Below are 24,396 nucleotides of genomic sequence, written 5' to 3' on the forward strand. Positions count from 1 at the left end.
ACTACAAAGCCAGAGGGACATGGCACTTTGCAATAAGTGGGTTTTGGGTTGCAGTTTGGGCACTCAGCATCTAAAAGGTTCACCATCACTACTATAGGCATTCAGTTCATGTTATATGCATAAAATGCACATGCTTTGGGAAGATTCAGGCAGCCACAACTTTCCAGAGCATATAGGTAAGACTGACAAGACTTCTCATACAAGAGGACTCCCCCCCAATTTTTCCCATGCTACTATGGAGGGAATTTTTTAAGCAATACTATAATACAGGCAGGAGCTCTCACACATTCTTACAGCATTAACAAAATGCTTTAGTACTGCACAAATACCATGGCCATTACCATTTGAGCATCCATTCATAGCTTTTTACAGGATTCATCTCAAAAGGTGTCTCCTTACCTCTTTCAGTGTTCTTCACTTTGGACTCATATGCTGACACGACATCATTGACATCCAGCTCTGACTCTTCCAATGCAGCAGCTTCTAAAAATCAAGTAGTATTTTAAAAGGATACCCAGTTCAAAAAGTATACATATATTCTAATGAATTTAGGTATTAATGCAACCTTTGTAGCAAAGTAATATGCTTCCAAATTGAAGGATTCAGCTGCATCCCCAAAAATAAAATATTCTTCAGACTCGTTTTTCTCTACTTTTAGTTCTCTCTATATATACATTTGATAATTAATAATAATTTGTTTTATTTATATACCGCTATTCCAAAGATCATAGCGGTGAACATCAAGTAAGCTAATTAGCAAGTAAGCTAATTTGCCCCCCCAACAGTCTGGGTACTCATTTTAGCGACCTCGGAAGGATGCAAGCCTGAGTCAAGCTTGGGCCCTTTTGCTGGTCTTGAACTCGCAACCTTGTGGTTTTGAGTGAATGGCTGCAGTACAGGCATTTAACCACTGCGCCACTTCTTAGCTTAAGAAAGTATTCAGAAAAATAAAAGAATGTTTAAGGTAACATCAAGTCACTGCAGTGCAGTATCTGACATCCTGAGTCATTCCACTTTTTTTAAAGTTCCTTACTCATTAGCATGTGAATTAATGTGATGCAGGTGGTATGCAAAATAACAGCAACAAAATACAAAAATCTTCAGAAGCCACATATGGCTACAGCAAGGCTTTTAGTTTCTTTGTATTGTTCTTAGATTTTTCCACTTTTCAATTATGACCCCAAATTTACGATAACTAGCTGAATGTATTATTTATATTTATTCTTATTACGTCAGAATCAAGAATTAGAATTAAGTGTATTAATAGGCATATTATAACAACCCATACTGCTATAATAAATAATATTCAACATTCTGGAAATATTTCCCCCCATCAATCTCATACATTATGTATTTTGGTCTACCAAAGCCAACCTTCTATCCTGGGCAACTGAAGGCAAGCAGAGAGGGGCAAACTGGGGGAATTTTGTCTGGGGCCCCCAAACCTGCAGCTGGGTACATTTCTACAGTATTCAGTAATATATACAATGATTTTAACTTTGTGGAGCACTTAACCATCTGCACTATCACAATTAAAAAATAGTTCTCCTTCCGTGTTTCTCCCACATACTGTATTAATAAAATCTACATGTCCTTCCTACATTTCCAGCACTTCTCTCTTAAATTTGCTGTCTTATGCTGTCCATACTGAGAACATGGTGGGATATAAAAACAAACATAAATTAGAACTATGCAGTTGTTAAATGGGAGTAGGGTGTGACAGCATAAGTGACAAGGAAAGCTGCTTACAAAAATTGACTCTGAGGCTTCATCAGAAAACTTCAACAACTTTTCCTACCTTCTTTTAAATTTGTTTCCTCTAGTATTTTCAGTTTTGAAAAGTAACCGATATTAACTATGTTGAGAGATTTTGTACTGTAGCACCTTTTAGACTAACTGAAAGAAAGAGGTTGGCAGCATGAGCTTTTGAAGACCTCTGAGGAAGTAGACTGAAGTCTATGAAAGCTCATGCTGCCAACTTCTTTCAATTAGTCTCAAATGTGCTACAAGATCTCTCCACATACTGATTCTACAGACTAACACAGCTATATATTTGAATTCTACCACTGATAGCAGGTTTTAATCCTTCTTACTCATATGCCCCAAGTATGTACATTTTAATTTATTTCTGATGTATATCTAACCCAGCTCTAATCAAACCACTTGTCAGAGAGCTATGATACTTTCTGGGCAGTATCTGGCCATGACATTTTGCTGGTGGAATGGTGGGATCCAACAGAATCAGGAGAGATGACACCACTCTCTCCAACTGCTCCCTGTGCACACACAAATAAAGCTCTGGTGGGGCCAGGAAACCCTTCAGAATTAATTCCTAAGCAGTCCAAATCACTGGGATGGCAGTGAGGGAAACAAGTTCCCTTACAATTGTCAGTAGAAAGTTGAATTTAGCTCTTTGCCTTTTCTAGTTGATAAAAGAAACAGAAACAGATGTCAGCAGTAGTATATAAACTAAGCATCTAATGAAATGCACTCAGACATGCAAAGGCTTACGCAATAATGAGTTTACAAGGAAATCAATTAACACAGCTACCACTCTAAGATGAAAAAAGGTACTGAAATAAGTTCCAGCAGAAAAATCGTCTGAAAACATTTGAGCTCTACCTGTCTCCAGATCATCAATGCAGCCATCCATTTCTTTTAAAAGTTCATCCATTTTAGCTAATCGTGACTGCAGTTTTTCCCACTGGAGCTTAAAATAATAATAAAAAAGGTATTTAAACTTCATTTTTATTTTAATGTGATTTGTACATGATTATGTAACTACATTTGAACTTAGTAAGGCCTCTCAATACAGACATGCCACAGTTAACTAGCCTCTGACAAAGAAGCTTCTTTTAACAAAGTCTTTTGTACCCACCAAGCCTCCCCTTTTTCTTTGTTTGGTCTAGATGGAAATTTTGTAGCAGCACACATATGGTCCACATATGTTTAAATCAAACACACAGTGGTATTAGGTTCTTTTATACCATTCATGGGACCGTAAAGGAAACCAGTTCCAATATGCACTGGAGGCTTGAGTTCAAATTTATGTTCAATCATTAAGCTCACCATCAGCAAGCCATTATCTCCCAAACTTGTTATGACGGAACACAGAACTGCTCCATATATGCTAAGGTCATGGGAGGAGGAGCAGGATATAATAAGCAGGTAAACAGATTTCTATATATGTGCTGGTCCATAATTACTTCATACTGCTTACTTTAAACCATTTACCTGTGCATTCTGCACCAACTTTGCATATAATTTTGTTTTTCCTTTGTGAGCAAGTACTTTACTCTTCTTAGTGAAACAGGATTTCATTTTGTTCAGTTCTGCTCCAAAGCCTATCAGCTGTGGTGAAAGACAGTAAGAGGGTAAGACCATATTGCAACAACCAGGAAAGAAACAATACTGGTAAAACAGCATGTTTTCATTAAGCCATGGAAATCCACTAGGTGAACTTGAGGAAGTCACATGCTCTCAGCCTCAGAGGAAGGCAAAGGCAAACCTCCTCTGAACAAATTTTTCTTAGGGGTTCACCTTAAGTTCATGAGAAGCTGAAAACAACTTGAAGGCACACAACAACAACATACAGTGGTCCCTTCCCTTACACAGGGAATCCATTCCGGATCCCCCGCATAAGAGAAATTCTACATATGCTTGAGCCTCGCCCCACTAGAAGTAATGAGGCTTATGCTTGTGGCAGCGCACACATGCCTTGGGCGCACATGCCATTACTCCTTCCGGCACGTGGCACTGTTTGTTCTGTCATGCTGAAAGCCACTGTACCACAAATATAGACAATAAGACATCCAGTGTCATGTACAGTTCAATGCAGAGCTACCGATAGGTTTACTGCAGGAGTTAATTCCTCCCTCCACCTACCACATTACATTGCACATTTACACTTTATTATGCTGATATGAACAATCATTCCAAATTGTTCCATATTTGGCTATTTGAATTGTGGTCTTCTCCTAAAGAATTCCTTCTTGCTTAAAGCAATGCTGAATGTTGTATCTTGTAGATACACAGGCAAACAGTGGACAACTAATTCTGTGTTTCTCTACTGCTGAAATTAAGAGAGATCTAAGAATTTCCCTTTTTGCACATCAGCAAGGTTACTGGTGTAAGGGATTTCAGCTACGTGTGTACATTAGTCTTCCTTTTTAAAAATCAACTATAGATTAGACAGAAAAAGAGTATTCAGTCATGGGAACTTAATGCACAAAGAGCAGTAAAGAGATAGCCAAACAGAAACAAAATCTAAGAAATGCATCACTGGATTACTGCTGTTGACATATCTCAACAGCTGTAATTATGCCAAAATATGTCAGTTGTCCATACCTCCTCATCAGAACAGGTTCTCATTACTTCCCATAGACGTTTATGCACGTTCACTAGAAGTTTATCCTGGTCACCTGCATGCACCTTTAACCTGAAATATTGATAAATATATATAAATAAAAGATGTGATTCTCTTTTAAGGGGCTTTGTAATGTATTTGAGTGGCCTTACAATTTCAGGCAGAAATATATTCTGCTATTCATCACTATTGTGGCAGTTCTAAGATATCAGTATTTTATTATCTGTTAACATGAATTTAACTACAGGATGCTTCTGGCAGTCTTGCAAGATCTCCAAAACTTAGATATATTGACTGGAATTAAAAAAACAAAACAAAAACAAACCTAAACTCCATTGGTAGCATTGAGACAACTCAGGCTACCTCTTCTGACACAGCCTGCTTTTGCTGCATCAGAAGTCATCCTACAGTACTCCCATAACTTTGAGGAGCAGCTTTCAGGAATCTTTGAAAGATGGATCTCAAATGGCATGATATAGATGTATATAGAACAGGAAAGGAACAGTGACTTGTGGGCTTCCAGATGCTTTGGACTACAACTTCCATAATCTCTTATTATAGCTTATACTGGTTGAGGCTTCTGGTAGTTGAAGGTCAAAATATCTGGTGGACCAAAGGTTCTCCATGTTTGTTGTGTTGGATATTATTATACTCCCTTGGAAGACTCGGGTTTTCAGTTTGGATGTATATCTGGTTGCTCAGATTTGGCTAAGAGTTTATTTGAACAGCTAAGGCTAGGAAACCATCTGATCCAATTCCTGGAGATATATATGACCACAGTGGCACATAACCTAGTTACTTCTTGTTAGAACTACTACAATGTGCTTTGCATAGGACTGCCTCTGAAAAGCATTTGGAAACCTCAGCTGGTTAAAAATGTTGCACCTAGACTGCTCACAGAGGTAAGTTACAAGGAGCACACGATTCCTTTGTAAGAGATTCAGAGGCTGCCAGTTAAGTTTCTGACCACAATTCAGAATGTCTGTTTTGACCAATAAGACATTATACAACTGAGAACCAGTTTGAAATGTTGTTTCCTTGGAGCCTGATCAGTTCTGAGATCTTTGAGGGATGCCATTTTCTTGAACCCACCACTACCAGAGGAACTCTTTGAAGTCAAGAGGGTTTTTTGCAGTGGATACTCCCCGATTAGGAAGATCCGACTAGTTTCCTCTCCCCTGTCTTTTAGTCATCAAAGAAATTTTTATACAGACATGGTTTTGGCATTTCAGATTACATGTTGTTGAAGGTGTTTTAATTGGTTCAATATTATTCTTTCTATTAATATTTTTTTTAAAAAAAATGTTTGTTTCAAGTATATCTGTTTATTTGCTTCTTGCTGTCAGATATCTTGAGTATCCATTTTATTTTACTAAATCTATTTACTGCCAAAAGGCAGAGTATATAGTTAACAAATAAACATATGTTTGACATCTCTATTCTCCCTATTGTCAAAACTGCTGTTTAGGTACTGCAGGATCAGGCCCGTGGCCTCCCTGATTGCGTCTACCCATCTGGCATCCCGTCTTCCTCTCTTTCTGCTTCCCTCTACTTTTCCTAGCATTATAGACTTTCTAATGTCATGCCTTCTCATGATGTGGCCAAAGTACAACAGCCTCAGTTTCATCATCTTGGCTAGGTCTCGCTTGATATGTTCTGGGCCCATTTGTTTGTCTTTTTTGGCTATACAAAGTTCTCAGCAATTTCTTCAGCACTACAGCTCAAATGAGTTTATTTTCTTTTTGTTGGCTTTATTCACTGTCCAGTCTTGCGTATGTACATGGTGAAGGGAAATACAATGGTTTGGATGATCTTAAATTAAGTGCTCAATTGTATACTTACATTTTAGACTCTTGTCTAGTTCTTTCATGGCTGCCCTTCCCATTCCTAAGTCTTATTATTTCTTGACTGCAGTCTCTCATCTGTCAGTGTTTGTTCGTATGTATGAGAACTCATTTACTATTTCTATTTCCTCATTTTCTAGGTTGATTTATGTAGCTCCTCTATAGTCATTATTTTCTTTATGTTCATCAGTAACGCTGCTTTTGCTCTTCTCTTTGGCTTTCCTTAGTAACTGTTCCAAAATCTATGCATTTTCTGCTAGTAGATTGGCATCATCACATAGCTGATTTCTGATGTACCTTCTTCCTATCTTCACTCTTATTTCTCTGAGTCCAAGCCGGCTCTTCGTATATTTTTGCATACAATTGAACATGTGCATGATAGAATGAGGGGGTTGCAATCATCTTGAAACTGTCGTTCTGGATGGCAGGAGGAGCATCCACCAGCAATGGGTTAAAGACCATGCGCTAACCAATGATGCAAGAGCCCTCCCCCCCCCCCCAGTTATATCCATTGGACCCTTCCCTTCTCCTGCCAGTTTATTTCAAACCTGCCCTGGCTACTCTACCCCTAACCTCAACACCCAAGGTGAGTGTGGATTGCTCCTCCTGTATCCCATAATGAAAATTCATGGTGAGTACACCCCTCATTTTCAGGATGGCACAGAGCTCCACCAGCATGGGACTTCCACAAGCCCCTATATTAAGGTGGCTACATATGCTCTCATTGAACTACTGCAGCACTGTCCTTCCATCTGCTGCCTGTTCTGACATGAACCTGTCGAAACTATAATATCAAATATGTTATTGGTTCGTCCAACTGTTCCCCACCCTGGAAATTACTGAATACATATGGAATACATAGTTTTAAATAAAAATAATTAAAGAGCCCTTGGTAATGGATCAAATCTGCTGTGTCTCACCTATACAGTACTTAAAAGTGGGGAACAAAAGGAAAGGAGAAATGTCAGGGTTATTTGGATTCTCTAACCTAACTAAATGAGGCAGGAAATCATCAATATCTTTTCTTATGAAGTATGCAAAGCTTCCAGTAAATACTGTCATGCAAATCACATTAAAAAAGACCATTTGAAGACAAATGGTAATATAATTGTCAGTGTTAGTACAGTGGTACCTCGGGATACGAATACCCAGGTACGATTTTCGGGATACGAAAAATCCCATAGGGGATTATTGTTTCGGGTTACGAATGTTTTTCGGGTTACGAAAAAACTTTTGGTGCTTTTTTCGGCTTTTTTCGCACGGAATCGCGGCTTTTCCCATTAGCGCCTATGGCAATTCGGCTTACGAAGGCTTTCGGGTTACGAAAGCGGCCGCGTTACGAATTAATTTCGTAACCCGAGCACCATGATTTCTAAACACAATGCAAATGCACTTTGATACAAAAATCTTACTTTCTTTATCTTGCAAAGGGTTTGACAGTCTTCATCATAACAGCAACTTCGGCGATACACATACTGACTGATAATCTCCTCTTCTAGGTAGGATCTGTGTTGTCTCATACTAAAGAGAGAAGAAAAACATAACTTGTTCTAACAATAAGATCCAGAGATCATGATAGGCGTGTAGAAGAGACTGGCTTAAGTGTGTCTTTGTTGCTAAAGCTGTTCAAGAAGGCCAGCTGTGTTTTAAATGGTACCTGGCTTCTCGCTACTTCATATACTTCTTCAATACTTATGTAAGTAATACCGTATTTTCCGTGTATAAGACGCACTGGGCGTATAAGACGACCCCACCTTTTCCAGTTAAAATATAGAGTTGGGGTATACAGTGGTACCTGGGATACGAAATACCCAGGTTCGAAATTTTCGGTATCGAAAAAATCCCATTGGAATCATGTTCCGGGTTCGAATGTTTTTCGGGTTACGAAGAAATTTTGGTGCTTTTTTCGGCTTTTCGCACGAAACGCGGCTTTCCCCATTAGCGCCTATGGCAATTGCTTCGAGGCTTTTCGGGTCACGAAAGCGGCCGCGGAACGAATTACTTTGTAACCGAGGCACCACTGTACTTGGCCGTATAAGACCACCTCTCCAATGCACAACAAATAAAAATTTTAAAAACATCACTGCCTTCCCCCAACGTCTCTAATCTGGCTTGCTGTGGTGCTGCCTGCTTGCTATCTCTCTCTCTCCCATCTATATTATCTATCTAGCTATCTACTATCTTCTATCTTCTATCTTATATCTGAGCGAGCTATCGATCTATCATTCGCTATCGTCTCGCTCTCTATGATCTTATAGATCATCTACAGATCAGTCTATCTATCTATCTCTATCTATCATCTATCTATCTCCCTCTCTCTCTTCTCCGCCCCTCTCTCTATTCTCTCTCTCTCTCTCTCCCCTCCCTCTCTCTATTCTTCTCTTTCTCTCATCTCTCTCTGTCTCCCCCCTCTCTCGTCTCTCCCTCCCTCCTTCTCTTTCCCTCCCCCTTTCTATTCTCTCCTATCTATCTATTCTCTCTCTCTCATCTATCTGTCTGTCTGTCTGTCTGTCTGTCTGTTGTCTGGCTATCTATCATCTATCTATCTATCATCGATCTATCTATCCTCCCCTCTCTCTCTGGTGTGTTATCTCCTCGCTCCTCTCTCTATCTATCTATCTATCTAGCTATCTATCACTAGCTATCATCATCTATCTAGCTATTCATCTCCCTCTCGCTATCTCTACTTCTTTCCTCCGCACCCCCCTCGCTCTAGGTCCTCTCTCTCCCGCCCGCGCGCGCTCTAGCTGAGTTGCGCGCTCTCATTCTCGCTCTCTCTCTGTCCCCGCCCTCCCGCCCTCTTTCTCGTCCCGCACCTCGTCGCTATGTCGCGCGCTAGGGAGCGGCATGCGAGCGAAGCTATGCGAGCTCCCCTCGTCGCCGGGGGGAGATCTCCCCCTCGCTCTCCTATCTAGTCTCTAGCTAGTCGAGCTATCTAGGATGCTAGCGAGCGATCTAGCGTCGGTCGCGCGCGCGTCGCTCATCGATCGATGCTAGCTATGTCTCTCTCTCGGTGTGGGGGTGGGTGGCTAGCGCCGCGCCCTGCCGCGCGCGCGATTTCTCTCGCGCGCCGGCGCGCGACGAGGTCCTGGCTCCTCTCTCTCGCTTGTCTCCCTCGCTCTGGGCCCTTCCCCCTCTCTCGATTTGCGCGCTCTCTACATCTATTCTTCTGCTCAGCGATTCTATCGAGCTATTATCTATATCGCGAGCGATCGATCTATCGCCCCCTCTCGGGTGGGTGGGGAGTCGCCCGCGCGCGGGGCAGCGAGCGAGCGATGCGAATGTCGATTCTCGCCGGAGGCTAGCGAGCGCGAATAGCGCCGTCGCGCTCGCCGGCCCGCCGCGCGGACCGACCCCGCGCGCGAGGCGCGCGCGCTCTTGGCGCCGCTCGAGCAGCTAGCTAGCTAGGCGATCGAACGAGAGAGCGATCAGCGATTCGTAGCAGCGATTATTCTAGCGCCCCGCTCGCGCGTGGGGGAGGCTGCCAGCGCGCGCGGGGCAGCGAGCTATCTGAGCGAGCAGCGATTGAGCGAGCGAGCGAGTGTCGCGAGCTACCTATGCGATCTGCCGCTCTCGCTCGCTATGGCGCGCTCCGCGAGTTCGATGATCGAGCTAGCGATCTAATGCGACGGAGCGAGGGAGCGCGTATAGGGCCCGCGCGCTCGTCGCGCGGTCGGCGCCCTCTCGCGCGCAGCTGAGGAGCTATTATCTCTCGCTATCCGATCGCTATCGAGTGCGCCGATCGCGGGGGGGGTTACGGGGCGCGCGCTTCCTCGCTCGCTGATGTTTCTGTCATCGCTTCTCGCGCGGCGCTAGCTAGCTGGCCCCCGCGTCGCTCGCCTCCGCCCGCGCGGGCCCGCCCCCCTCTGGCTCATTGCGCGCGCGCAGGGAGCGAGCGAGCTATCGATCTCTCTTATCTATCTAGCTAGCTTTATCGGAGCGCCCATGCTCTCTCTGTGGTTGTATCTCCCCTCGCGTCCGCTCAGCTCGTCGTATCTATCTAATCTCTCTATTCTATTCTATCTAATCTCATCTATCTATATCTCATATCTATCTACCCTATCTCTCATCATCCCCTATCTATCCCTCCCTCCCTCCCTCCTCTATTTCTCTCATCTCTCACCTCTCATTATCTATCTCTATCTATTTATCTATCTATCTCCTCTTCTCTTGTCTATCTCCTCTCTCTCTCCTCCCTCCTCTCTATCTATCTATCTTTCTCTCTCTCTCTCTCATCTATCTATCTATTTATCTGTTGTGTGTGTGTGTCTATCCTATCTCCCTCTCTCTCATTTTTATTTTATTTACCCCAGGCCTTTGCTGAGGCTTTCAAAGCCTGCCTTGCATGCAGGCAGTGCTCTGGCCTACTATAGGCCAAGTTTAGGGGGCCTGATGCCCACAACACGCGGCTTCCAAAGGGCTCTGCATCGTGCAGGGCTTTGGAAGCCGGCAGCCAGGGAAGCACCCTCGCGCCGGCTTCCAAAGAGCTCCGGAGGGCTTTGGAAGCTGGCCGACACCCAGGTAAGTGCTCTTTACCGGCGTACAGACGCCCACTTTTGACCCCGTTTTAGAGGGTCAGAAAGTAGTCTTATACGCCAGAAAATACGGTACATATAAATCTGCATGATCATATACTCACTTTGGGTGGGAGCTGACTTTGCCGAGGCTGCTGTATCAGAATGTGGACTTTGAGAAGTGTGAAAAATTCACGGACTGTTATGGTACCCTCCTGTAATTTCTGAAATTAAGGAGTCCAAGCATAACTAATTAAAATGGGTTCAATGCTCAAGTGTTCACAATTTAAAAAAAAAATCAATAAATTATATTTTGTTTCAATAGAAAATCAACTTACAATGCCATTTGTGTTTGAGGTGATAACAAAACAAAAACAGCAATCTCAACTGAAACAATTAAAAAACAATACAAAAAAAAACCCACAACAGAACAGCAGCAAAATTAAACTGCAGTAGCAGACTCTAGCACTGTACTTCTACTTGCACAGGCAGCTTCCACAAAGTGAATTAAGAGATCACAACCCTCCCCTCTCTAAGCATCCCCCATGCTGAATACCTGTTCTGAGAGCCATGAAAATGTCAAGAAAAATTTTGGTGCTGCAGAAGGTCCCAAAGCCACAGTGAGAGTAGGGCTTAGCCCTAAAGGTTTATGTGAACAAAAAACGTCTTCTATATGAAGCTGGAAATACTGATAAGGATGTTCCACAACTGCAGCAGTACACTTTTGACTGAGAAGAGGGTTAAGGGCTTTAAGGTAACATACCTCCCGCAAATTTTGTTCACAAATACTGTCCTCGAGAAACTGAGTTTCCATCTCACTGTTTCGTTGAACTAGGAAGAAAAAGGAGATCTGATAAACAAGAGGTTATGGTTTATGTACACAGAGAATATTCAGAACATGTCAGTCTTGAGCGAGCACTATTTCAGACAGAAAGTTTATTCAAATTGAATTTATTTATTCAAATTCTTAAACACTTCCTAGACAAAATCTCTTTAAGCATGGTTTCTGATTATTTTAAAAATTAATTTGTAGAGTCTTTTATATGTTGACAATGAGAAATGTTTACACCCCAAGCTGTAGCACAGAAATCTATAAGAGCACGATTAGTATACAGTACAATGAAGTTTTTCTCTAAAGTTACTGAACCTAAGTAATCCACTGTTTTAGAAGCTATATAGTGGAAGAAGAACATATAACCCTCTAGATGTTTTAGAATTCATCTCCTACAATCCCTAATTAGATGCCATACTGCATGAGGGTGATGGACAACTCATGTGGAGGAGGACCAAAGTTTCACCACAAGCTGAGGGCAAAGATTCCTCACCCTAATAACAGAACTCAAGTAACTTCCAAATCAGGTTACAAGAACTGCCTTTATTCATCTACTGGTCAATGGTAGAGGACAGAATGTCCTTCCCTCCTCTTCCAAGTCTCAGGAAAACTGGCAGTTGGAGAAGAGTTCTTTTATGGTAATGGGAGGGGCTGCTCATTTTCTGCCCAATGATTAGGGCCAAACTGGTTTTCCCTTTGTCCTGGGAGGAAACTAGAGGATGCAATATGTATTGCTGCAATGAAACTGATTGTTCATTTTGTATCGTTCAAGCAAAAGAAACTACTGTTTCATGAATTGAAAGGTACTAAATGAAGGTGATTATTTTAATGCAATGTATTAAAATACATTTTAGTACATTGAAATGTACTAAAGCCAAACTATGCATACAGATGCAATCTTTCAGCAAGCTGTTTTCAGAAATTCTGTAAGACGTCAGGAGACACTAAAGCCCTTGGAAGGTAAGAATAAACCAAAGAGGCATAGGATAAGACATAGGGAGACACACAGGATGAATAGCTGAAGTTTATCCATATCATTTGTATAAACTCTGCATGTGAAGCAAGCCAAGCCTGAAAACACTCTTATTACTGAAAGAAAAACATCAGTTGTATAAATAATATTATAGTTCCTTTATCTACGGAGTTATCTGAAATGAAAATAATTAGATAAAGAAGTAATTCTTACTACTGAAGTCTGTATCAATCTTAACTGAATTCAGAGAACTGCTGTTGCTGCTTTGTGTCTTTTCCAGATTCACAGGTATCAGTTCCGGAACATTTTTACCTTGAGTTTCTCCATTGTTATGAGCTATGACTGTGCTGCAAAGAGGCTAAAATTAAAACAGCAATAAACATTAGATCAGTAAGATTACTTTGTATATCTACTAAAAATGTTTATTATTATATGCCATGATCATCAGAAGGAGCAGATTTGAGATATTCCACAGTGGAATGTTATCCACAAGGCTGCTAGATTCACAGAAAATGTTAAGCTGCAATTCTGTACTATCTTAATTGGGGGAAAGTACTCATTAATTCAGTGGACCTTTTGGATAGTTACGTACAGGATTGTACTGCACATTTTGTCTATCAAGGACTAGGAAAGGAAGACACAAGTCTCCCAACTTGCCAGGAATAATCAAGCAAAACTAGACCAAGACTCCCATGTAGTTGAGTCCTTTTAGGAATGCTCCAAAGCATGGGACAACATAGCAAATGAAACAATCACTTACTCATGGCCCTTTAGTGAATTTGTAACAACTCCCTCACAGGAGAATCCATTGTTCGGAATTATTTTAATTATATAATGCACAGAAGCCGATTCTGCTATGCTGGGAAAAGAAACAGTGTCCAATTAGTTGTATAAAACCCACCTGCTTTAAATCTGCAACACCGCTCCAGCTCTCATCTACCTTGAACTTCTTTTCTGTTTGAAGTTCCTCATCTCCTTGATTTGAAGTCCTTTGTCTCTTATTAGTTTCAAATCCTTCAGACCGACAGCCTTCATCACCGGTAATTTCTTTATCTATCCTTACACCATAAAGCTTTTCTGGCATGTCATAACTTAAAGACTCATTAGAATCCATTTCTTCTACATATGCAGGAAGCAATTCTTCATTTATGTAACAGGATGGACTTGAGTTTTGTGTGATTTTGTCAGAGAATCTTTTAATAAGCAGAGAAACGTTTGAATTTTGAGTTTCTCTTCTCTCTTCTGATCTGGCAATAGTACATTCTACATTGGAAAGCGTAGACTTTCTTTTATTTGGCAGCTTAGCTGGAAAGATACCCAAAGGCAATTTTTTAAAGTTACGCCCTTCTGTATGCATAGTATTTAAAGGTACATTAACAGAAGCAGCCTCTGTAAAACCAGTATTTGTCCATTCTGTAGAGGCAACAATATCCAATTCTTTTTTAAGATCTTCTTTCAAACTCAGGAGATCATCTGGCTTCATTGTCAATTTGGGCAATGCCTCCTCAAGATTGGACACATCTTGAGTGAGTAAAACAAGTCCTGATTTCTTCTCAGTGTCTTTGAACTTTTGGCAGGAGTTGTAAACACCAGATAGTTCAGATAAAAGTACTGGCTTTTTCTCTGAAGAAAATGTATTGATGGTAGGGGATTCCAAGTTATTTTGCCAGTCTTTTGTAATACCAGCCCATTCACACAATTCTTTCTCATATTTCGTTCTTACTTTATCATCAAATGGAAATACATCTGTTTCTCCGGAGGGGCTAGCTTCCTGCTTTGACTGAGACAACTTCCTTGGATCATTTCTCAGACTCTCCATTTCACTAACCAAAATAGACATTTTTTCTGTGTTTAAGCCAAGGGTAGTTTCTTTAGATAATATTGGATCCACGGTTGGAAACATGAAATCATTTCTTTCATTTGAAACAATATCTAATGTAAGACCTTTCTCCAAATTATTAATATTAGGTGTACACAATTCTAGTTGGTTCTCTTTAATTTTCAAATAGTCTTGGTGCTCTAGTTCAGTATTTAGACATACAGGTAGCATCACACTGGCAGGACAAATAGATGTGTCTGATGGATTTTTCTCAGGTTTAGCAATATCTAGTTTTTCCCCATACACACTAGCCAAAGCAGGAATTTCAGTGCTAAATCTGGCTTCAGAATTTGGATGGCATTCATTGTTACCATTCATGTGCATAACTTCAATTCCTGTTGTGTAGTTTTGAGTCATTTCCTTGTTATTACCATCTGAAAAAACAACTGTCTTTTCTGTGGACTTTGTGAAGGAGTTTAGTATCTCTTTTTCAGCACCAGGCCCATCATTATTACAACCATAAATGGAAACTGTGTGATATTTTGTAACATCTACATCCTGTATTTTCCCATCACATGTATGCAAAAAGACTTGATTCAAACTCTGTTTTAGGTCTTCATTTGGCATTTCTCTTTTCTCGCTTTCCTCTAGGTTTCCACCATGGGTAGTTTTAGGTGGAAAGTTATTGGCCTTTATGCTATCCTGGTAAGATGTGACTGTACATGTTGTGCCAACAGGAAAAGGGAGCTTAGCTTGGATGGTTGGTTCACAAGGCAGATCTGATTTGTTATTAAGTGTTATAGTATGACTTTTATTGACACTTGTCTCATCAGCCACCATTTTGTTTGGAGAGAGTTCCCTTTCAGCATGCTTTCCTGGTTTTATCAAGCTCTTATACACATTTTCTTTACTAATAGTATGAGATCCTGTAGTATTCATATTATCCTTAAAAAATAATTCTTGCAGATTCCTTTCATATTGAGATACAATGCCACGAGTAACTGCCACTGAATGGCACTTTGTAATCTCCATTTCAGCATCACACTGTGAAAAAACCATAGTATCATCTTTATTTGAGCCTGGTAATGTGGTCTTCCTAATCTCTTTTCCTTTCTGTGACAAAGATGTGAAACAGCTATTTTTGAGAAATGCATTTGATAGAGGTTTTGTTATTTCCATATCACTATTGTACATAAATGTTTCATCTGCAGGAACAAATGTTTTAGACTGAATTGTTACATCACTCAGGTGTGCAAATGCATGTTTTTTTTCTGCAGAACCTAAAACCAGTCCTTGAGGGGTTACCTTGACTTTTTGGAGAATATCATGGTTTACTGTCACGGTGTGGCTCCTTGTAATCTCAATTTCATTGTCTTCATGCAAATACACAGTAGTCTCTTCCTTGGCTCTTTCTGGTAGAACCACATTGCTAGTTTCTTCTTTTTCCATTTGCAAACCTTTGACACTGGTATCTTTCAAAGATGTATATGTTATGGGCTTAGTTATTTCCATGTTGTTATTGTGCATAAACAGCATAGTTTTATCTGCTGGAACAAAAACTGTGGATTTCCTCATTGTCATATAACCACTATGTACAGACATGCTGGTTTTCTCTTCAGAAATTAGGGGGAGTAATTGAGGAGTTCCTTCTACTGGTACTGTAAAGCTCTTTGTAAGTTTTGTGTCACTGCTTTCAATCAGGGCAGATCCAGTTTTTTCATTAGCTGATCCAGTTACTCTTTTCTTACCAAGTCCTGTATTCTGATCTAGCATAGGACAGGAATCATCTAACTTCTTCAGAGATTTTTCAGTTACATATTCAACAGGCTTACTTATCTCCATATTCTCACCAATTGTAAACATGGAAGTTTTATTTGAAGGCAGAGCTGATGAAATAGGAATGTCTTTGTCTTTGGTGACAGCATCATGTTGTAATGCCACTGTATGGCTCTGTGTAATTTCAAGTTCATTCTCATCACTGAATGAAAATACAACAGTCCTATCTTTGGTTGATCCAGTAAGTGTCCTTCTCTCAGATTCATTACTTTGTTTTTGTATAGCTTGGTCACTATGGCTTTCCATAACTTGATCTATCATGCCTTTTATAGCTTTAGTCTCGTCCATATCATTATTAAACACATGAAGAGGTTCATCCATTGATAGTAGAGAGAGTGCTTGAGGAGTTCTCTTACTCTGTTGCATATCATAGTTTATTGGCACTGTATAGCTCTTGTTAATCTCCATTTCATGGTCTTTACTTAGGGAAAATACAACAGTCTTATTACAGTTTGATCCTGTTACATTTTTATTATCACTTCCCATTCCTTGCTGAGGCATAGTATGGAATTTTGCAGCACTCAGAGAATTATTTCTTAAATAAGCTGTAGGTCTAGTTATTTCCATACTCTCCCTGAAATGAAATGTAGTAGTTTTATCTTGAGGAATTGAGGATAATGCATTATTTGAAAGTCCACTTTTTATATTAATTTTATTTTCCCCTTGTGTTGTATGAGCCTGTTGCATAATGTCACTAGACAGGGAAAGAAACTGATGCTCTGCTTGACTTCCAGAATTCTTTGTAACTTGACTTTTTAAACTGCTATTATTAAGAAAGAAAACAGATCCTGTGCTTGGTTCATCACCAAGGTGGCGATTGCATTCCTTCCTCTTAGGAAGGTAGGATGTCTGAGGACCACTCTGTATTCCTGGATTTTGATCCATTTTACTATAAGTAGCTTCTTGAGTTGGAACAGCTCTTTCATTGAAAATAGAATGTTGGGTACTCTTTAGATAAGAGTTTGCAGAAACTTGATTGTTTGTGATGTCCATATCCTCTTCTTGAAAAATAGTTCCTTCCATTAATCTAGAGACATTATTTCTCTCTTTCACAAAATCTCCATGAGCAGGATAGCCTGTTTCCTTGGAATTTCCCTCCCAGGATAAATCTGTGCAATTCTTTGTCAGTTCCATATCTGCACTAAAGATAGAAAAAGCAATAGTTTTGTCTGCATGGAGAATAGGCATAGAAGTGACAGAACCAATGGGCACAGGCATTATACCATTTTCATAAACCAATGAGTCATCTTTCTTTATCTTAATATATTTATCAGCAATTTGTTCTATATGGTTCACAGTTATTTCATTGGCACACATACTTTGGTCCTCTTGAACACCAAGTTGACCCCTAGAAGCTTTTAATCTACTACCACTGTTCTTGTTATAATTGACTGAGCAATCCCTCCAGAGATTCTCTTTGGAATTTATTGCATTAAGTAAGCTAGTTTCAGGTGGCAAAACACTTTCCATATTGGTAATAATCATGCCCACATTTTCTTGTCCAGAAGCTAACTGCTTTGAAGCAAGTGTGACAGCAGTTTCATTAGAAAGTATAGATGGTATACGGTTTTGCCTATTATTTTGAAGTGCTCCAAAGGCAGAGGTTGTGTTGCAGCTTTCCTCATGCAAATGGGAATATACATTTTCCTCTGAAGAACAAATGTTTCTTTCTGGAACTCCAGTTGGAAGCTTATTTACAGACTTCAAGCTTTTCAAGAAGTCACCAAAGTCAATTTTCGGTGCATTTTCAATGTTCATCATTTGTTGAGATAAACCAGTACCTTTTATTTTGGAAGGGCCACCAAAGAAACTAAATTCATTAATTTGTGAAACTTCCTTTTCTGATTTTAAATCATCTGAAAATGATTTCAAATTTATTTTCTTGGTCTTGTCAGTTTCTTGATAGATTCCAATGTCATATGTGTGCCCAGATGTCATGTCCATTTCATTTTCCTCTGAAAAGATGAGTGTTCTATTCATTTTGTTCCATTCTTGATCAGTTTTTGCATCAGAACACTATTAAAAACAAATAGAAACTTCTGAGTATTAAATTACTAATTAAATTTCACTTGGATTTCACTGACATTGAAAATAAAAGGCCAGTTTATCCTTTTACCTGGTAAAAGAATACAGAGCTTTCTTTTCATTTTAGGCCCTGTCTAAACTGGCCAAAGTGAAACAGCCCCCCGAAAATCCTCTCAATGGGGAAGCTGGATGATGCTTGGCTCAAATCCTGGTTCTGGTGCAAACAGACAGGATGACATCCAGCCCTTTCAGAACCAGAACCAACATATCCCCTTCTTAGCATGCATTAAAACAGGGGTCGGCAACATCCGGCCTGCGCGCTGGATCCGGCCCACGGGCGCCTTTCCACCGGCCCCCGGTCCCTCCTGCCGCTGCAATCGCCACCGATTTTGGTGGCTTTGGCCGCCATTTTGTCCTTCAAAATGGCGGCGAAGTCTCGCACAACCAAAAAGGTCGTGCTAGATTTCTCCGCCATTTTGAAGGGCAAAATGGCAGTGCCCATTAAGAGGCTTGCTGCGGCCTCCGGAGCCCTGAAACGGGGCTCCAGCAGCCGCACCGGGCCCCTGGGAGGCCAGTTGCCGTCGCAGGGGCCCTCCAGGAGGGCTCCGACGGCGGCAGCGGGCCCCTGGGAGTCTCGTTGCCGTCTCTGGGTCCCTCCAGGAGGGCTCCGACGGCCCGGCAGCGGGCCCTGGGAGGCCAGTGCAGTTCGCTGGGTCCCTCAGGAGGGCTCCTGCGAGGCAGTGGGCCTCCCAGAGGCCGCTGCCTTCGCTGGGTCCTCAAGGTGGGCTCATGACGGCTGGGCAGCGGGCCTGGTGAGGCCCTGTTGCCTCGTCGTGGGGCCTCAGGAGGGCTCCGACGGTTTGGCCAGCGGGCCTCCCAGAGGCCGCGTTGCCTTCTGTGGTGTCCTCCAGGAGGGCTTCTGGTCGGCGGAGGGGCCCCTGGTGGGCGTTGCTGGTCGCAGGGGCCCTCCAGGATGGTCTTCTGATGTGCTTGGCAGCGGGCCCCTGGGGTTAGGGGCCAGCAACGCCGGGGGGGCCTCAGCATGGTGTCCCCGCCGGCTCTTCCCTCTGACAGGGCCTGGGGCCGGCAAAGAGGAGGTGGCCTGGCCCCTGGGGGGCGGAAGCCCCGCCCCTGGCATGTGGCCCCACCCCCGGGGGTGGAAGCTCCACCCCTGGCTTCGGCCCCCCAGTTGTCTGAAGGACACCAACCCGGCCCCCGGCTCAAAAAGGTTGCCTACCCCTGCATTAAAATATCTTCCTGTTGGCTCTGGATCTTCCTGGAAGATCCTGAGCCCTTTGAAACACATCCCACTGTGCCACCCGGCCTGTCCGTTAACACAGGTCACTTGCTCTGAGGTCAGAATGAGGTATCCAGCCACGTGATCTTCACTGGGTGCCTCATTTTGGCCTCAGAATGAAGCAAAGCAATGTACCACAACAGCAGACATGCCAGAACTAGAGTATCCCCCTTCTTAGCATGCATTAAATACTTTAGTTTAAGGAATTATATTTTTGTGTTGCTACTGGACTTCAAATTTTATTTTCTTCACTTTACAACTCTTTGATCCAAAACACACTGCAGAAATAATCCAGTTTGGGACCGCTGTAACTGCCTTGGCTCAATGCTGGGGAATTCTGGGACCTGTAGTTTTGTGAGACATTTAGCCTTCTCTGCCAGAGAGCCCTGGGGCCACAATAAACTACAATTCCCAGGATTACTTAGCACTGAGTAGCACAGGGCAGTTAAAGCATTCTCAAACAGGATTATTTCTGCAGTGTGTTTTGGACCTTTGTATCCCAGAGCCCACATGGCCAAAAGAAAGGAGTGATCCCTGCCTACATAGATATCCCTTCATACCATTTTAACTGAGAATAACATCTTGACAAAATGTAGGCATGTGACTCTTTTTTTCCTCTCTCCTATATGATTTTTTAACATCTTTGCCTGATGAAGCCAGCAGAGCTTCAAAAGCTTTCATCATGTGATTTTTGCAGTTTGGTTGGCCCAGTAATGGTATAAGCAAGCTATTCTTCTTTGTGGTCTCTATGCCTCACCAAATTGATGACTATGAAGCTTACCATATTATAATGAGTCAGGTCACTAAAGTAACTGAAGGACAGAGGAAAGCCTAGCACATCAAAACCAGGCATCTGCCCTTGACCTACAGTCCAGTCTGTAATGTCAAATAAATGTGGACAGCTGTTACCACATAGTGCCTTTACATAGATCAGGCAGAATCACACCTCAGAGGAAAGCTATTGTCCTCATCAAGTGTGCCCTAAGGCTGACTGGGACCGGTTGTTTAGCTAGTTCATAGGCAAGTCATATTATCTCCACTACCCATTTGGATAAACGTGGAAAAACTTGTACAGTAGTTATGTGTTAGGTCTACCAAAGCATACAATCAGTCAGTTGGAACAATGAAACGCAGCTGTGCACTGGACATAAAGAACAAGTGGGATTCTAATATTACAACAGTGGAGTGTCTTTTCTAGTACTGTTAATGGGTGTGCGTAGAACGTAGGTAGAATGATTTCCTGATTGAGATGGAATTGTGAGACCATCGTGGGAAGAAAGGCAAGATCTGGGCACAGCACCTCTTTGTCCCAATGAAAAGGAAACTTTCCCCCATTCAGTGAGCCATCAATTCACTTGCTTGCCCACCTGAGGTGACAGCAAAAGGTTCAAACAATTTATGCATAAATTGTAAGAGACCTAGCAACAAAGACTCTAGATTACATGGACAAAAGAAAACCCTGTATTTTTACCTCTGTTTGCTGCAAAGATGTCTGGATGGGGGCATGAAGTAAAGTGTTCATCCCTTTTATGAAGAAAAATAAATGTTAATACCTTCATTTCTGGTTAGTAGGGAACATTTTTCAGTCCAAGGACCAAATTCAAATTCAGATAACTTGCACTACAGAGGTGGGAAGGGCCAAATGTAAAAAGGGAGAATCGCAAGTAGCAGCATATTTTAGCATGGGGCTGTTGCTGCTTATTTAGGGGCAGGATTTCAATATTTTACAAAGAGGAAAAACCTGTTTAAAAACTGGGAAGTAATAAAATTATGAAGTCATGGAGAAGATATGACCACTTTGGGATGCTCAGAGGTCAATTTTTGTCTAAACAGCACAAAGGTCCATCCCACAGTTGGACAGAACAAAACTGAAACTGGAAGCGTGCAGCCAATATATTATGTTTCTTAGAGCCCATACAGACAGGCCAAAATAAAGCTGCTTTAGGTCACTCTGGAGGTATGCTGTTTAAATGAAGCTGCGCCAAACCATACTCCAATCCTAAGGACTGGAGCACAGCTTCTGGCCTCTTAAGATATGTGTGTCATTTAAACAGCATACCTCCAAAGTGACCCGAAACAACTTTATTTTGGCCTGTCTGTATGGACCCTTAGTTCAAATCAATGTACAGCCATTCAGAATCAACATGAACATTGCTTCTAAGCTTTTGTTTCCAACTTATGATTGCTTGAAGCACTGCAAGAGTGAGCAGCTGGCTGTGGTTGAGGAGGTGCATTGGTCTCTCCTTGGTACCTTGGAGAGCTACAATCTTCCTGGATTGTGCCTCACTGGATTTTTAAAACATTTTAACTCCCTCCCCCTATATTGCTAATATCTATCTCCATGTGCAATTTTGCCACTGTTTTAAGCCCTCCTAGGCTTCATTTAATCAAGAAATAAACCAGAAGTCAAATTCCACTTTCGTTCCTGGTTAAATAAAGACCTCCCCTGGAACTAAAAGAACCCAAGGGAAGCTGAAAGCATGGTGAAACTGGCCTCCAGGAGCATGTTGTGGAACATTTTTTTAAAATCCAACAATTCCCCCAAAGGGCCTATCCCCATCCCCAAATATTGTGTCCCAAAATGGCATATACTGTCTCCCAAGTGTTGGAAGGATACTACTGGCATTTCACCGTGTTTTGAGCATTGTTTAATCCTCCCTCATATTTTAATAGCATGTATAGCCCTTTTTCCTCATGAAAGAAAATGACTGTCCAGTCAATTTCTATTTTGAAAAAAAAAGGCCCATGCAAAATTTAAAAACATGTCTGAAAGCATGGTAAAATCACCAGTAGCACTACGTTCCAAGATGCTTGAACAAGTAATATAGGCAGTCACCCCTCCCTCACTTATAGTATGTATACTACAGGTTCTTTTTAATCAGTTGATTATCTGTTCTGCCTTCTTCTTTCAGCCTCCTTTCCTCTAAGCAATTCCTCACTGTATATGATCCTCCTATCCATTTTGCCTATGCAATAGAGTTTAATCTCAGTCCACAGAAGATGCAAACTGTTTGTGTGATTTTATGACCTAAACCAATTGGGACCATAAGTTTCACAATACAGATAAATTCAACCATCTATATGACTATCTATCAGTAATTATAATTTCACAAAACCAACAGAAAAGCACACACAGGAAAAGCTTTGACTATCTACTTTGTTTATACTTACCAGTGATCTCACATGAGACAACTTCTGGATCTTCATTTCTTAGAAAAACAAACACCACCATTTAAATGATATAAAAGAACATCTTAGAAGACTGAGCAACAAGTATTAATAGAAAGTTGTAAGTCCTGGATTTAGATCAGTACTTCTACAAAGCCTGAAATTTCAATAATAAATGAAGAAATACGGGGACTGTTAAAAATGCTCTGATCCTACCCAACTCTAGTGTAACTGCTTAATTACTTGTAGCATTAATTTTGTACTCCATAGTACATCTGAAGAAATAATTTGAAATCCATAAAAGTTAATGCTAAAATAAATCAGTCTCAAAGTTGCCCCTGGATTCCTTCCTCTCACACTATCTTTTTTATGTTAAAAAACACTCTATCATTTGAAAATACCCTATCAGTGAAATCATGTAATTAAGCTTCCTATATAGTGCTTCCTGAAGGAAGAGAATGATCCAGTCATTCCAACAGGAAAAAAATTAAATATTTATTTCCTTCCCTTTATATTGTAATACTTTAGGGCATCTTACAATAAAATTAGTTTACAATGTGTAATAGTAAGAAATAGTTTAAATAGTCTAAAAGCAAATTAAACAATTCCCCAAGTTTAAACAACTTAATGGTTTTATACTATGTTCGTATGCACCTTTGATAAAATCATCATATCACTAAAATAGAAAAAAGACTTCACTTGGCACTAGAATGAAAAAATGTCTTCACCTGGCACCAGCTTTAGGTGCAAATCAGGCCTCCAATGGAAGGTGTTCCACATGAAGGACACCACCACAGAAAGGCTCCATCCAACATTCCCACACAGTTAATCACTCCCATTAGTGGCAAAGAGATAAGGCCTCCCCCAGCTCTCAATCTTCAGGCAGGTATACTGCTAGTGTAAAGCAAGCCTTTAAAATCTAATTCATGAAAAATGCCTTATTTAGAAGAAGTTTAGGAAACACTGCAACAAACAGTACTGATAAAGCTATTAAAAGCAGAAAAGATTTTGGGGATCTTTAAACTGAATTTCTGGTCCAGTTAGGTAATTTATTAAATTACCATTTATTATAGTTGGCCCTTAGGGTTTGGTTCCAGGACTCTCTGTGGATACCAAAATCCACGGATGTTCACGTCCCATTAAATACAATGGCATAGTAAAATTGTTTCTCTTATATAAAATAGCAAAATAAATATATGCTTTTTGGAATTTCTATTTTTTTGAATATTTTCAAGCCATAGATGGTTGAATCCATGGATAAAGTGGTCTGACTGTAATTAACTTACTCATTAAAAAGATCTTGGTCTCTCAGCTCTCCTACTGTTTCTGAAATTCAATTAGAAAATAAACATCACACACACACACACACAAAATTAGCATTATGACAAGTGTACACAGTGGTAATAGTGAATAGATTAATAGTCATTTTATAATCCTAGTCAACAGAAGCTCTCACCTGCATGCTTTAATTCCACAGTGACTTGAGATTCTGGTGGGAAGACCCTAAGAGCACATATACAAGAACCAAGAATTTATTAGCTTAGGAAAAACTGTCTAGCATTTTTTCCCCATTTGTCACAGAACAGAACTGTAGAAGCCCGTTACATACACATCAACACTCCTAATTTCCTATTCTTTTCCTTTTCAGTTTCAGATTTATTATGGAGAGGGATATTCCCTTTCATACCAAAAGTAAAAGAACACTGAGAGAGCCATTATAGT

The 24,396-nt window shown here is 41.0% G+C and overlaps 1 protein-coding gene across 1 annotated transcript in view; it reads right to left on the reverse strand.

Moving 5' to 3' along the window:
- The window catches only part of KNL1 (kinetochore scaffold 1), a 49,828-nt gene that overhangs the window by 14,466 nt on the left and 10,966 nt on the right, over positions 1 to 24,396 (reverse strand). The window contains exons 6-17 of the mRNA XM_042460173.1: positions 24,131 to 24,177; positions 23,961 to 24,000; positions 22,678 to 22,715; positions 20,978 to 21,030; positions 13,431 to 18,200; positions 12,743 to 12,887; positions 11,488 to 11,555; positions 10,839 to 10,948; positions 4,348 to 4,438; positions 3,235 to 3,351; positions 2,623 to 2,710; positions 400 to 483 (exon numbers count right to left, since the gene is read on the reverse strand). Coding sequence (XP_042316107.1) covers positions 400 to 483; positions 2,623 to 2,710; positions 3,235 to 3,351; positions 4,348 to 4,438; positions 10,839 to 10,948; positions 11,488 to 11,555; positions 12,743 to 12,887; positions 13,431 to 18,200; positions 20,978 to 21,030; positions 22,678 to 22,715; positions 23,961 to 24,000; positions 24,131 to 24,177 — 5,651 coding nt within the window. The remainder of the gene's footprint in view (positions 1 to 399; positions 484 to 2,622; positions 2,711 to 3,234; positions 3,352 to 4,347; positions 4,439 to 10,838; positions 10,949 to 11,487; positions 11,556 to 12,742; positions 12,888 to 13,430; positions 18,201 to 20,977; positions 21,031 to 22,677; positions 22,716 to 23,960; positions 24,001 to 24,130; positions 24,178 to 24,396) is intronic.

This window comes from Sceloporus undulatus, chromosome 1 (assembly GCF_019175285.1).
Source record: "Sceloporus undulatus isolate JIND9_A2432 ecotype Alabama chromosome 1, SceUnd_v1.1, whole genome shotgun sequence".
NCBI classification, from domain to species: domain Eukaryota; kingdom Metazoa; phylum Chordata; class Lepidosauria; order Squamata; family Phrynosomatidae; genus Sceloporus; species Sceloporus undulatus.